Source organism: Ranitomeya variabilis, chromosome 7, assembly GCF_051348905.1.
Source record: "Ranitomeya variabilis isolate aRanVar5 chromosome 7, aRanVar5.hap1, whole genome shotgun sequence".
NCBI classification, from domain to species: Eukaryota; Metazoa; Chordata; class Amphibia; order Anura; family Dendrobatidae; genus Ranitomeya; species Ranitomeya variabilis.
Genome location: NC_135238.1, coordinates 137,099,603 through 137,112,345, shown reverse-complemented (window position 1 = coordinate 137,112,345; position 12,743 = coordinate 137,099,603). Strand labels below are relative to the sequence as shown.

Sequence of the window (12,743 nt, the reverse complement as noted above, 5' to 3'; positions counted from 1 at the left end):
ATATAAGGATATTTGAACCTGATTTCATAGGTAAAGCCCTAGGGATTGGACTACTTATATCAGCCGCAAGCCCATTAACAAAAGTCATTCTAGGTAACATTTAGATTCATTGCTGTGTGTAAAAGCTTCCTGTAGACCCGTGCCGCGCCACTATTGGTAACCTGCACACTGCAAAAGAAGGCTTAATACACTTAGAAATTTTGCTTTTACAGCTGGATGGAGTCAAGTGCCCTTTTGTAGATTTTTACAGTGTAAGCAATTCAATTATAGATGGGGGTGAATGTGATTTTACTTATTACATTTTAGCAGGCTGGTACAATGCATAATGCTTACTGGCAAACTGCATATAGCATATGATGTAATGTCAAGTTGGTATGCGCTATTCTTTCTGAAGTGTGTCTTTCCTGTATTCTCATTCTGTGCAAAGCACCTAAGCTCCTTAGATAATCTGGCAGTGAAGGGGATGACACTGGATATTTTTACCTTCCAGACTATCAGTATGGCATTAAAGGGAACCTGTCTCCGGGTTTTTGTAGCCTAAACTTTTTATTGATCAGATAGTTTTTTTTAATAAAGTTTTAATGTAACAATAAAAATATACAAAATTGCACCTCACCCTCTACCCCCTGTCCGGACAGCACTCTACATAAGAACATAAAATAACTAATTATCTCCATTAGAGTAATCATAAGAAAAGAAAAAGAGACAAGAAATTATCTGGAATGTCAGTTATTCGGATGTCTTTTCCTCAAGAGTCCCTTTCATGATTAAATTATTTGTAAGTCCTCCAGAATCCATATCACCATCGACATTTGTAGGAAAAATGTAAAAGGTTTCATGTGATATCAAACACTGATTGAGGGAGACACTAAGAGTCACCAAATATCTTCTCTGGCAGCATTAATTGAAGGATGGCCAAAATTAAACAGTCTAGAAAGGCCGTACTGGGCCTCTGGCCATTAGGGGAGGCCTCCATGACAGGGAAACGTGCGACGATAGGGAGCTCATATGAGTGCTGGGGGGTATAGGGTTAACAGTGAATTGGTGGGAGGTACGGAGTTTTTTGAATTGAAGGGAGAAGGAGGGGTCAGGGACAGGGTAGAGGTGACTTTATAAAAGGGGGTGGCCACGTGATTGGGGCAACCATTTGGGTACTCACCGGCCAGATACGAAAGCTCCCACCCACCCTCCCTTTGTTGTTTAGGGTTTAAAGTTTCAAAAATCATTTGTTATTAGTTATGTTTTCGGGGCTAAGGTTCAGTATTACGAAGGTATTTATGCACGTTTGAGTATGGAAGAACTTATGTCACGGCAGCATGGCAGGGGGTGGTGGTCCTCGAAGTTGGTGGAAGTGGAAAATGGCGGATTGATGGAGGGGGGATCTCAATAGGTCCTGGACTCCCCGAGGTGATTTAAAATGGTCAAAGGGGTATAGATAATCCCATGGAAGGGATTATTAGGAGAACCATCAATAGGTGTGCGGTCTTGGCCTGGCGGGTGGAGTTTGCCTCCGAGCTGGTGCATAGCGGCTGGGGGTAAGGCGGATATAAGGCCAAATAGGTGGGATGTCTGGCTAAAAAATACTCGTTATGTTTTTCAGGCTTCGAGGATCATCCACTTCCGGGGTTTATTGTTTCAATATTGTTGTATGGTAAATGTTAGTAAACGGCTGCTGTGGCCAATTAATCCAACCCAAGTTTATTGTGTGTTTTATTAGGGTTATTCTCTTGGTACAGGAGAAGGGGGAGGTGGCCGTTATCTCGGGAGTTATATGAGGTAAGATAAGGGGTCTTGCATTTGAGCTCACAAGAGTCCCGGATACCCTTTGTCATGATTAGGTCAATGTTAGAGGGGCCAGATTTGGGATGTCCAACCTAGGAGCTCATACACTTTCTCATTTTTGTGCGGTACCTCTCTTTTGATGCACATTTCTGAAGTCTTATAGTGTTGATACTTGGTTATCTTATACGGGGAGGCTCATAGTTTTTCCAGGACGAGGCAATGTATTTCCTGGACTGATATACAGTGGGTACGGAAAGTATTCAGACCCCTTTAAATTTTTCACTCTTTGTTTCATTGCAGCCATTTGGTAAATTCAAAAAAGTTATTTTTTTCACATTAATGTACACTCTGCACCCCATCTTGACTGAAAAAAAACATAAATGTTGAATTTTTTGCATATTTAATAAAAAAGAAAAAAAACTGAAATATCACATGGTCATAAGTATTCAGACCATTTGATCAGACACTCATATTTAAGTCACATGCTGTCCATTTCCCTATGATCCTCCTTGAGATGGTTCTACTCCTTCATTGGAGTCCAGCTGTGTTTAACCCCTTTCTGACATTAGACGTACTATCCCGTCGAGGTGGGGTGGGCCCGTATGACCACCGACGGGATAGTACGTCATACGCGATCGGTCGCGCTCACGGGGGGAGCGCGGCCGATCGTGGCCGGGTGTCAGCTGCATATCGCAGCTGACATCTTGCACTATGTGCCAGGAGCGGTCACGGACCGCCCCCGGCACATTAACCCCCGGCACACCGCGATCAAACATGATCGCGGTGTGCCGGCGGTATAAGGAAGCATCGCGCAGGGAGGGGGCTCCCTGCGGGCTTCCCTGAGACCCCCGGAGCAACGCGATGTGATCGCGTTGCTCCGAGGGTCTCCTACCTCCCTCCTCGCCGCAGGTCCCGGATCCAAGATGGCCGCGGCATCCGGGTCCTGCAGGGAGGGAGGTGGCTTACCGAGTGCCTGCTCAGAGCAGGCGCTGGTAAGCCTGCAGCCCTGCACAGCAGATCGCCGATCTGACAGAGTGCTGTGCACACTGTCAGATCAACGATCTGTAATGTCCCCCCCTGGGACAAAGTAAAGAAGTAAAAAAAAATTCTCCACGTGTGTAAAAAAAAAAAAAAAAAAAAAACTAAATAAAGAAAAAATATATATATTTATTATTCCCATAAATACATTTCTTTAGCTAAATAAAAAAAAAAACAATAAAAGTACACATATTTAGTATCGCCGCGTCCGTAACGACCCAACCTATAAAACTGCCCCACTAGTTAACCCCTTCAGTAAACACCGTGAGAAAAAAAAAAAAACGAGGCAAAAAACAACGCTTTATTACCATACCGCCGAACAAAAAGTGGAATAACACGCGATCAAAAAGACGAATATAAATAAACATGGTACCGCTGAAAACGTAATCTTGTCCCGCAAAAAACGAGCCGCCATACAGCATCATCAGCAAAAAAGAAAAAAGTTACAGTCCTGAGAATAAAGCGATACCAAAATAATTATTTTTTCTATAAAATAGTTTTTATCGTATAAAAGCGCCAAAACATAAAAAAAATGATATAAATGAGATATCGCTGTAATCGTACTGACCCGACGAATAAAACTGCTTTATCAATTTTACCGAACTCGGAACGGTATAAACGCCTCCCCCAAAAGAAATTCATGAATAGCTGGTTTTTGATCACTCTGCCTCATAAAAATCGGAATAAAAAGCGATCAAAAAATGTCACGTGTCCGAAAATGTTACCAATAAAAACGTCAACTCGTCCCGCAAAAAACAAGATCTCACATGACTCTGTGGACTCAAATATGGAAAAATTATAGCTCTCAAAATGTGGTAACGCAAAAAATATTTTTTGCAATGAAAAGCGTCTTTCAGTGTGTGACGGCTGCCAATCATAAAAATCCGCTAAAAAACCCGCTATAAAAGTAAATCAAATCCCCCTTCATCACCCCCTTAGTTAGGGAAAAATAAAAAAATAAAAAAAATGTATTTATTTCCATTTTCCCATTAGGGTTAGGGCTAGGGTTAGGGCTAGGGTTGGGGCTAGGGTTAGGGCTAGGGTTAGGGTTAGGGTTAGGGCTAGGGTTGGGGCTAGGGTTAGGGTTAGGGCTAGGGTTAGGGTTAGGGCTAGGGTTGGGGCTAGGGTTAGGGTTAGGGCTAGGGTTAGGGCTAAAGTTGGGACTAGGGTTAGGGCTAGGGTTAGGGCTAGTGTTACGGCTAGTGTTAGGGCTAGTTATAGGGCTAGGGTTATTGCTAGGGTTAGGGCTAGGGTTGGGGCTAGGGTTGGGGCTACAGTTAGGGTTCGGGCTAAAGATAGGGTTAGGGTTTGGATTACATTTACGGTTGGGAATAGGGTTGGGTGTGTCTGGGTTAGAGGTGTGGTTAGGGTTACTGTTGGGATTAGGGTAAGGGGTGTGTTTGGATTAGGGTTTCAGTTATAATTGGGGGGTTTCCACTGTTTAGGCACATTAGGGGCTCTCCAAACGGGACATGGCATCCGATCTCTATTCCAGCCAATTCTGCGTTGAAAAAGGAAAACAGTGCTCCATCCCTTCAGAGCTCTCCCGTGTGCCCAAACAAAATAAGTTTTGTGGGAAAAAAAAGGATTTTTTATTTTCACGGCTCTGCGTTATAAACTGTAGTGAAACACTTGGGGGTTCAAAGTTCTCACAACACATCTAGATAAGTTCCTTGGGGGGTCTAGTTTCCAATATGGGGTCACTTGTTGGGGGTTTGTACTGTTTGGGTACATCATGGGCTCTGCAAATGCAACGTGACGCCTGCAGACCATTCCATTTAAGTCTGCATTCCAAATGGCGCTCCTTCACTTCCGAGCTCTGTCATGCGCCCAAACAGTGGTTCCCCCCCACTTATGGGGTATCAGCGTACTCAGGACAAATTGGACAACAACTTTTGGGGTCCAATTTATCCTGATACCCTTGTGAAAATACAAAACTGGGGGCTAAAAAATCATTTTTGTGAAAAAAAAAAAAGAATTTTATTTTCACGGCTCTGCGTTATAAACTGTAGTGAAACACTTGGGGGATCAAAGCTCTCAAAACACATCTAGATAAGTTCCTTGAGGGGTCTACTTTCCAAAATGGTGTCACTTGTGGGTTTTTTTTAATGTTTAGGCACATCAGGGGCTCTCCAAACGCAACATGGCATCCCATCTTAATTCCAGTCAATTTTGCATTGAAAAGTCAAATGGCGCTCCTTCCCTTCCGAGCTCTGCCCTGCGCCCAAGCAATGGTTTACACCCACATATGGGGTATCAGCGTACTCAGGACAAATTGCACAACAATTTTTGGGGTCCAATTTCTTCTCTTAACCTTGGGAAAATAAAAAATTGGGGGCCAAAAGATCATTTTTGTGAAAAAATATGATTTTTTATTTTTACGGCTCTGCATTATAAACTTCTGTGAAGCACTTGTTGGGTCAAAGTGCTCACCACACATCTAGATAAGTTCCTTAGGGGGTCTACTTTCCAAAATGGTGTCACTTGTGGGGGGTTTCAATGTTTAGGTACATCAGGGGCTCTCCAAATGCAACATGGCGTCCCATCTCAATTCCAGTCAATTTTGCATTGAAAAGTCAAATGGCGCTCCTTCCCTTCCGAGCTCTGCCCTGCGCCCAAGCAATGGTTTACACCCACATATGGGGTATCAGCGTACTCAGGACAAATTGCACAACAATTTTTGGGGTCCAATTTCTTCTCTTAACCTTGGGAAAATAAAAAATTGGGGGCCAAAAGATCATTTTTGTGAAAAAATATGATTTTTTATTTTTACGGCTCTGCATTATAAACTTCTGTGAAGCACTTGTTGGGTCAAAGTGCTCACCACACATCTAGATAAGTTCCTTAGGGGGTCTACTTTCCAAAATGGTGTCACTTGTGGGGGGTTTCAATGTTTAGGTACATCAGGGGCTCTCCAAATGCAACATGGCGTCCCATCTCAATTCCAGTCAATTTTGCATTGAAAAGTCAAATGGCGCTCCTTCCCTTCCGAGCTCTGCCCTGCGCCCAAACAATGGTTTACACCCACATATGGGGTATCAGCGTACTCAGGACAAATTGCACAACAATTTTTGGTGTCCAATTTCTTCTCTTACCCTTGGGAAAATAAAAAATTGGGGGCGAAAAGATCATTTTTGTGAAAAAATATGATTTTTTATTTTTACGGCTCTGCATTATAAACTTCTGTGAAGCACTTGTTGGGTAAAAGTGCTCACCACACATCTAGATAAGTTCCTTAAGGGGTCTACTTTCCAAAATGGTGTCACTTGTGGGGGGTTTCAATGTTTAGGCACATCAGGGGCTCTCCAAATGCAACATGGCGTCCCATCTCAATTCCAGTCAATTTTGCATTGAAAAGTCAAATGGCACTCCTTTCCTTCCGAGCTCTGCCATGCGCCCAAACAGTGGTTTACCCCCACATATGGGGTATCAGCGTACTCAGGACAAATTGTACAACAACTTTTGGGGTCTATTTTCTCCTGTTACCCTTGGTAAAATAAATCAAGTTGGAGCTGAAATAAATTTTGTGTGAAAAAAAATTAAATGTTCATTTTTATTTAAACATTCCAAAAATTCCTGTGAAACACCTGAAGGGTTAATAAACTTCTTGAAAGTGGTTTTGAGTACCTTGAGGGGTGCAGTTTTTAGAATGGTGTCACACTTGGGTATTTTCTATCATATAGACCCCTCAAAATGACTTTAAATGAGATGTGGTCCCTAAAAAAAAATGGTGTTGTAAAAATGAGAAATTGCTGGTCAACTTTTAACCCTTATAACTCCGTCACAAAAAAAAATTTTGGTTCCAAAATTGTGCTGATGTAAAGTAGACATGTGGGAAATGTTACTTATTAAGTATTTTGCGTGACATATGTCTGTGATTTAAGGGCATAAAAATTCAAAGTTGGAAAATTGCGAAATTTTCAAAATTTTCGCCAAATATTCGTTTTTTTCACAAATAAACGCAAGTTATATCGTAGAAATTTTACCACTATCATGAAGTACAATATGTCACGAGAAAACATTGTCAGAATCACTGGGATCCGTTGAAGCGTTCCAGAGTTATAACCTCATAAAGGGACAGTGGTCAGAATTGTAAAAATTGGCCCGGTCATTAACGTGCAAACCACCCTTGGGGGTGAAGGGGTTAAACTGATAGGACTTGATTTGGAAAGGCACACCTGTCTATGTAAGACCTCACAGCTCACAGTTCCTAGCATCCATTTATCTAACCTCCTGATGAGCCATGTGGTGAAATGCGTAGAGGTCACATGACATGTATCGGATAAGTACCCCTCTGATTTGAGTATCATTTGTTATTTTACATCTCTCTGGTACGTCTAAGCATGGTCTATATTCTATGGACTTGGTTTCTGAATATCATTTAATATCGTTTGGAATATCTGGTGATACTTATAGATGTTTAATCAGTGGAGAGTTTGATATTGCATATATTATTTGATCATTTGTATTATATTGGCACCCACATGCCCTCTGTCTCCATATATTGCATTTTTTCAACCTGTGGGCTATTGGTTTATTAGGGCCTTTAAGGGATAGCCATCGTGGAGCGGGGGCGCCATATCCGCTGACAAGTAGGGTGCCAACCTCCGCTGTGTAGGGGCAGGGCGCAGCGTAGGTTCAGTACAGAGGGGTCTTTTGTATTTGGTATTTATCTTTTTTCATCACTGTGCATGACAGGTCATTATCCCTGACCATATATTTATCTTTCTTCCCCCCTTTTTTTCGCTGTCCCTTCAGCAATTAGTGTGACTGTGCTTGTCCTCTTTGGACATCCTTGGTGCATATTGATCACTTACAAGGAGGGACGCACAGGACATCAGGGTCAGCCATCGTTGTGCGGTGGCGCCATTCTCGTAATTTTCAATCGGGTGCCAACCTCCGCTGGTAGGTAGGGGTTAGTTTCAGGGATCATTGTTAGGGTGGACCTAGTATGCACCTTTTGTATGGTGTGTGTTATTATGTGTTGTTTGTCTCCTCTTTATAATTTATTAATAAAGGTAAAAAAAAATGTATCTGTCTTTAATGAGGTTTTTATGATAATTACGAAAATATATCTCCCATAATTATTGGATCAATGCAAACTTCAATATTCATCACTGACCACTGGCTCCAGAGTGTCTGAGATAATTGCTTTGAACAGAGGAAGCTCTTACCTCGGGAAGTGTACATCTCTGCCTCCGAGTATAAAAATCCTAAACTTGTTGGCTGTCTATCAGCAGATCTCCTGTTGTAATTACCTGTTCACAGCAGGAGGTGCTACTTCAATGGATGTTGAAGTGTCAACTCTTTCTCACTTCCCAAGTTACAATTAATCCCATATTTTTAATGTGAGGGTAATATTTCCCCTCTCTGCAGATGTCATTATAGATTTTCCAATTTTTCTCTACAACATTGCACCTAGAAGCTTATTGAGCCAACATAATGGGGAAGGAGTCCTTTATTTGCAAACATTAAAAAACCCTCCTAGTTGTTAGATATTAAGGATTAAAGGAGTATTCACATCTCCAAGATCCTATCAAAATGTGTAGTAGGTGTAATAATAATAATATTAGTAAATACCTTCAAATAGAAATGTAGTATAGTTTTTCTGATTCACTATGTCTGTTTCCTCATGTGCAGGCATTGCAGGAACTTAGGTATCCATAATTACTACCACTGATATTGACAGTTAGCTAGTAGCTTTTGATCGTAACCATGGATACCTAAGGTCTACCAATGCCTGCACATGAAGAAAGAGACAGAGCAAATCAGGAAAACTATACTACATTTCTAATTGGAGGTGTTTGCTAATATCATTATTATTACACCTACTACATATTGGGATAGGATCTTGGAGATGGGAATAGACCTTTAAGTTAAAAAAAATATATATACAGTACAGACCAAAAGTTTGGACACACCTTCTCGTTTAAAGATTTTTCAGTATTTTCATGACTATGAAAGCTGTATATTCACATTGAAGGAATCAAAACTATGAATTGAATTATATACTTAACAAAAAAGTGTGAAACAACTGAAATTATGTCTTATATTCTAGGTTCTTCAAAGTAGCCACCTTTTGCTTTGATGACTGCTTTGCACACTCTTGGCATTCTCTTGATGAGCTTCAAGAGGTAGTCACCGGGAAAGGTTTTCACTTTACAGGTGGGCCCTGTCAGGTTTAATAAGTGGGATTTCTTGCCTTATAAATGGGGTTGGGACCATCAGTTGTGTTGTGCAGAAGTCTGGTGGATACACAGCTGATAGTCCTACTGAATAGAATGTTAGAATTTGTAACATGGCAAGAAAAAAGCAGCTAAGTAAAGAAAAACGAGTGGCCATCATTACTTTAAGAAATGAAGGTCAGTCAGTCCGAAAAATTGGGAAAACTTTGAAAGTGTCCCAAAGTGCAGTGGCAAAAACCATCAAGCGCTACAAAGAAACTGGCTCACATGAGGACCGCCCGAGGAAAGGAAGACCAAGAGTCACCTCTGCGTCTGAGGATAAGTTTATCCGAGTCACCAGCCTCAGAAATCGCAGGTTAACAGCAGCTCAGATTAGAGACCAGGTCAATGCCACACAGAGTTCTAGCAGAAGACACATCTCTACAACAACTGTTAAGAGGAGACTTTGTGCAGCAGGCCTTATGGTAAAATAGCTGCTAGAAAACCACTGCTAAGGACAGGCAACAAGCAGAAGAGACTTGTTTGGGCTAAAGAACACAAGGAATGGACATTAGACCAGTGGAAATCTGTGCTTTGGTCTGATGAGTCCAAATTTGAGATCTTTGGTTCCAACCACCGTGTCTTTGTGCGACGCAGAAAAGGTGAACGGATGAACTCTACATGCCTGGTTCCCACCGTGAAGCATGGAGGAGGAGGTGTGATGTGTGGGGGTGCATTGCTGGTGACACTGTTGGGGATTTATTCAAACACCACAGCATCTTGCAGCGGCATGCTATTCCATCCGGTTTGCGTTTAGTTGGACCATCATTTATTTTTCAACAGGACAATGACCCCAAACACACCTCCAGGCTGTGTAAGGGCTATTTGACCAAGAAGGAGAGTGATGGGTGCTATGCCAGATGACCTGGCCTCCACAGTCACCAGACCTGAACCCAATCGAGATGGTTTGGGGTGAGCTGGACCGCAGAGTGAAGGCAAAAGGGCCAACAAGTGCTAAGCATCTCTGGGAACTTTTTCAAGATTGTTGGAAGACCATTCCCGGTGACTACCTCTTGAAGCTCATCAAGAGAATGCCAAGAGTGTGCAAAGCAGTCATGAAAGCAAAAGGCGGCTACTTTGAAGAACCTAGAATATAAGACATATTTTCAGTTGTTTCACACTTTTTTATTAAGTATATAATTCCACATGTGTTAATTCATAGTTTTGATGCCTTCAATGTGAATGTACAGCTTTCATAGTCATGAAAATACTGAAAAATCTTTAAATGAGAAGGTGTGTCCAAACTTTTGGTCTGTACTGTATATTGTATATGTCAGGGAACCCCTTTATAGTTCGCTGATGATGGTTCAGTTTCTCTGCAAGACTTTTTGTTAGACTATTTAGACTAGAGGAGTAACAGTAATACTGATGTACGGTCTTGGGGGATTCTCCCAATTTCCATTTCCATGCTAAGTCCATAATATTCTATAGATTTCCTTTGCTTTTCTTATTTAAGTTCAGTTTCTTTTTTAATTTTTGTAATTAGTTCACATACATTTTCCATTCCTCCAGAATCATCATCAGTGTAAAATGCTAATTTTCCACTCTGCTCTTGTGTACAACATCTAAATACATATTCGTTCCAGTTTAATTCACCTTTATATAATTCTACTTACTGGAATAATGGTCAAATTGATGGCATTCACAAGATCCCATCTGCCAAAGGGGTAGTATTATATAGCATTTAATTGAAACCCGAGGACAGTAATAATGATATTCACACTTGAATTACATAATGAGCTAAAATGTCTTCTTGGTTAATGGGCAATAAGACACCAGGTTTTTGCTGTGTAATCTGAGAACAGCGTGATGTCGGGTCATAAACCCTCATTTCTGCTGTTTCACTTCCTGGGCTGCTTGGTACAGTTTTGATAAAATCTCTGTTTTTGCCGTAGCAAAACTGATTTGCAGCTTTCTGTCGTGGGTGCACGGTTACACAGAACAGTTGACTAGGAGGCACGAGACAAGTAGTCCTGTAGTGATAATTTCCTGCAGGTAAAACACTGGTTTTATTAAAACAACAACACAGCCTAGTAAGTGACACATTGTTGGAATACGGGTCTCTGTCCCTACATAATGATGCTCTCTGATTACATAGTAAAAACCTGCTGGCAGATTCCCTTTAAAGCATAAATACCTTTTAAATCTTTATATGATAAATCAATAGTACACTTGAAAATAAGCAACTGTGTAATACAGCTTATCAGAGAAATCTGCTTCTTTATCTGCCAGAATTGATCAGCCATTATCAAAATTCTCAATTCTGAGGTAAAATCTGTATTCAGTGCAGACAGATTGTCCCATTACTGAGATAGGAGATGGCAGATACTGCTGATAAGGGTCTATGTAGATGGGGAGGGGTAGAGTCAGAGCTCCTCCCTCCTCCATAGACTCTTATCAGCAGTATCTGCCATCTCCTATCTCAGTAATGGGACAATCTGTCTGCACTGAATACGGATTTTACCTCAGAATTGAGAATTTTGATAATGACTGATCAATTCTGTCAGAGAAAGAAGCAGATTTCTCTGATAAGATATATTACACCTCATATTCATGTGTGCTATTGATTTATGCAGTAAAAAATAGAATGATGGTTACACTTTAAGTATCAGAAAACCATTAAAATGCCACTATTCAGTATCTTACTGGCTATTTGGGTCCCAGATTGCTGAAATTAATACAAAATATAAATGATTTGTAGTCATTCTAATTTATTGTATGGGAAAGAAGTGCCTCATTTTCTCAGCTGAACAACATTGACTATTTTTTTACATGGTGTAAGTTGTGTAATCATGTATTCTGTATCACTGTGGACTATAAGAACAAAATGCCATCTTCTTTCTCAGTGAAGACATGATTGTCAATGCACTCTTTTGTTCCACAGGGAGGAGAGCACTGCTACTACCAAGGTACCATCAGAGGTGTGAGAAACTCCAGAGCGGCCATTTCCACATGCAATGGTTTACAGTAAGGAAACAGCTGACATTATAGCACTTCTTTGTGTGTTTATTCTTTGGCACCTACTTCTGAAATCTGTTTTTGTGACACCTGTGCTGCATTGATGAGTGCAGTGCGATCACTGACATACTACAAAAATGGGAAGGCACCACATTACAAATAACAAACAAGAAAACACAGGAAAAGATGGAAACCATCTGCTAAATATTGTAAAGCCTTTAGAGCAAGTGAGAAACGTAAGGGCAACAAGGATGCACACCGAAGAGTGCGGCGAGCGTGCTCACAGCCTCAGTGCATGCACGCTCTCACCCCTCTCGCTTGTCTGTTTTGGCAGCAAAGTATCTGTGGAGTGAACGGCCACTGTAGACAGGACAGAGGAATGAGACAGTGACACTGTGTGTGCTCAGAATCTGCAATGTCAGTGCAAACGTGTGCTGTCCGTCAGGCTAAGGGAGGTACGTGGCATGCTGATAGTGGGCCCTGAGCACTCGGCCGTTATAATGACACCCCTAGGAACCCTCATTTGCACGGGAAATAAAACAGTTATACATAACAAAAATGTATCAAATAAATACGTAAAAGTATTTGCTGACTTAAGTCTGAATCTACAATGTGCGCTTTCCTATAAGAACAAGGAAAACCATTGTGTGAACGGCTGTGTCCAATTTTTTGGCTGAAACTGTATAAATATTAGGATAAAATAATGACTAGTGCTCCAACTTGGAACAACATAACATAACA

At 41.2% G+C, this 12,743-nt stretch overlaps 1 protein-coding gene across 6 annotated transcripts in view; it reads left to right on the top strand.

Moving 5' to 3' along the window:
* ADAM23 (ADAM metallopeptidase domain 23) overlaps nt 1-12,743 on the top strand; it is a 410,305-nt gene that overhangs the window by 143,229 nt on the left and 254,333 nt on the right. For all 6 annotated transcript variants that reach the window (XR_013218285.1, XM_077275748.1, XM_077275751.1 and 3 more), the window contains exon 5: nt 11,929-12,011. Coding sequence is in view for 5 of the 6 variants with exons in the window: in XM_077275748.1 (XP_077131863.1) it covers nt 11,929-12,011 (83 nt within the window). In the remaining variant the exon portion in view is untranslated. The remainder of the gene's footprint in view (nt 1-11,928; nt 12,012-12,743) is intronic.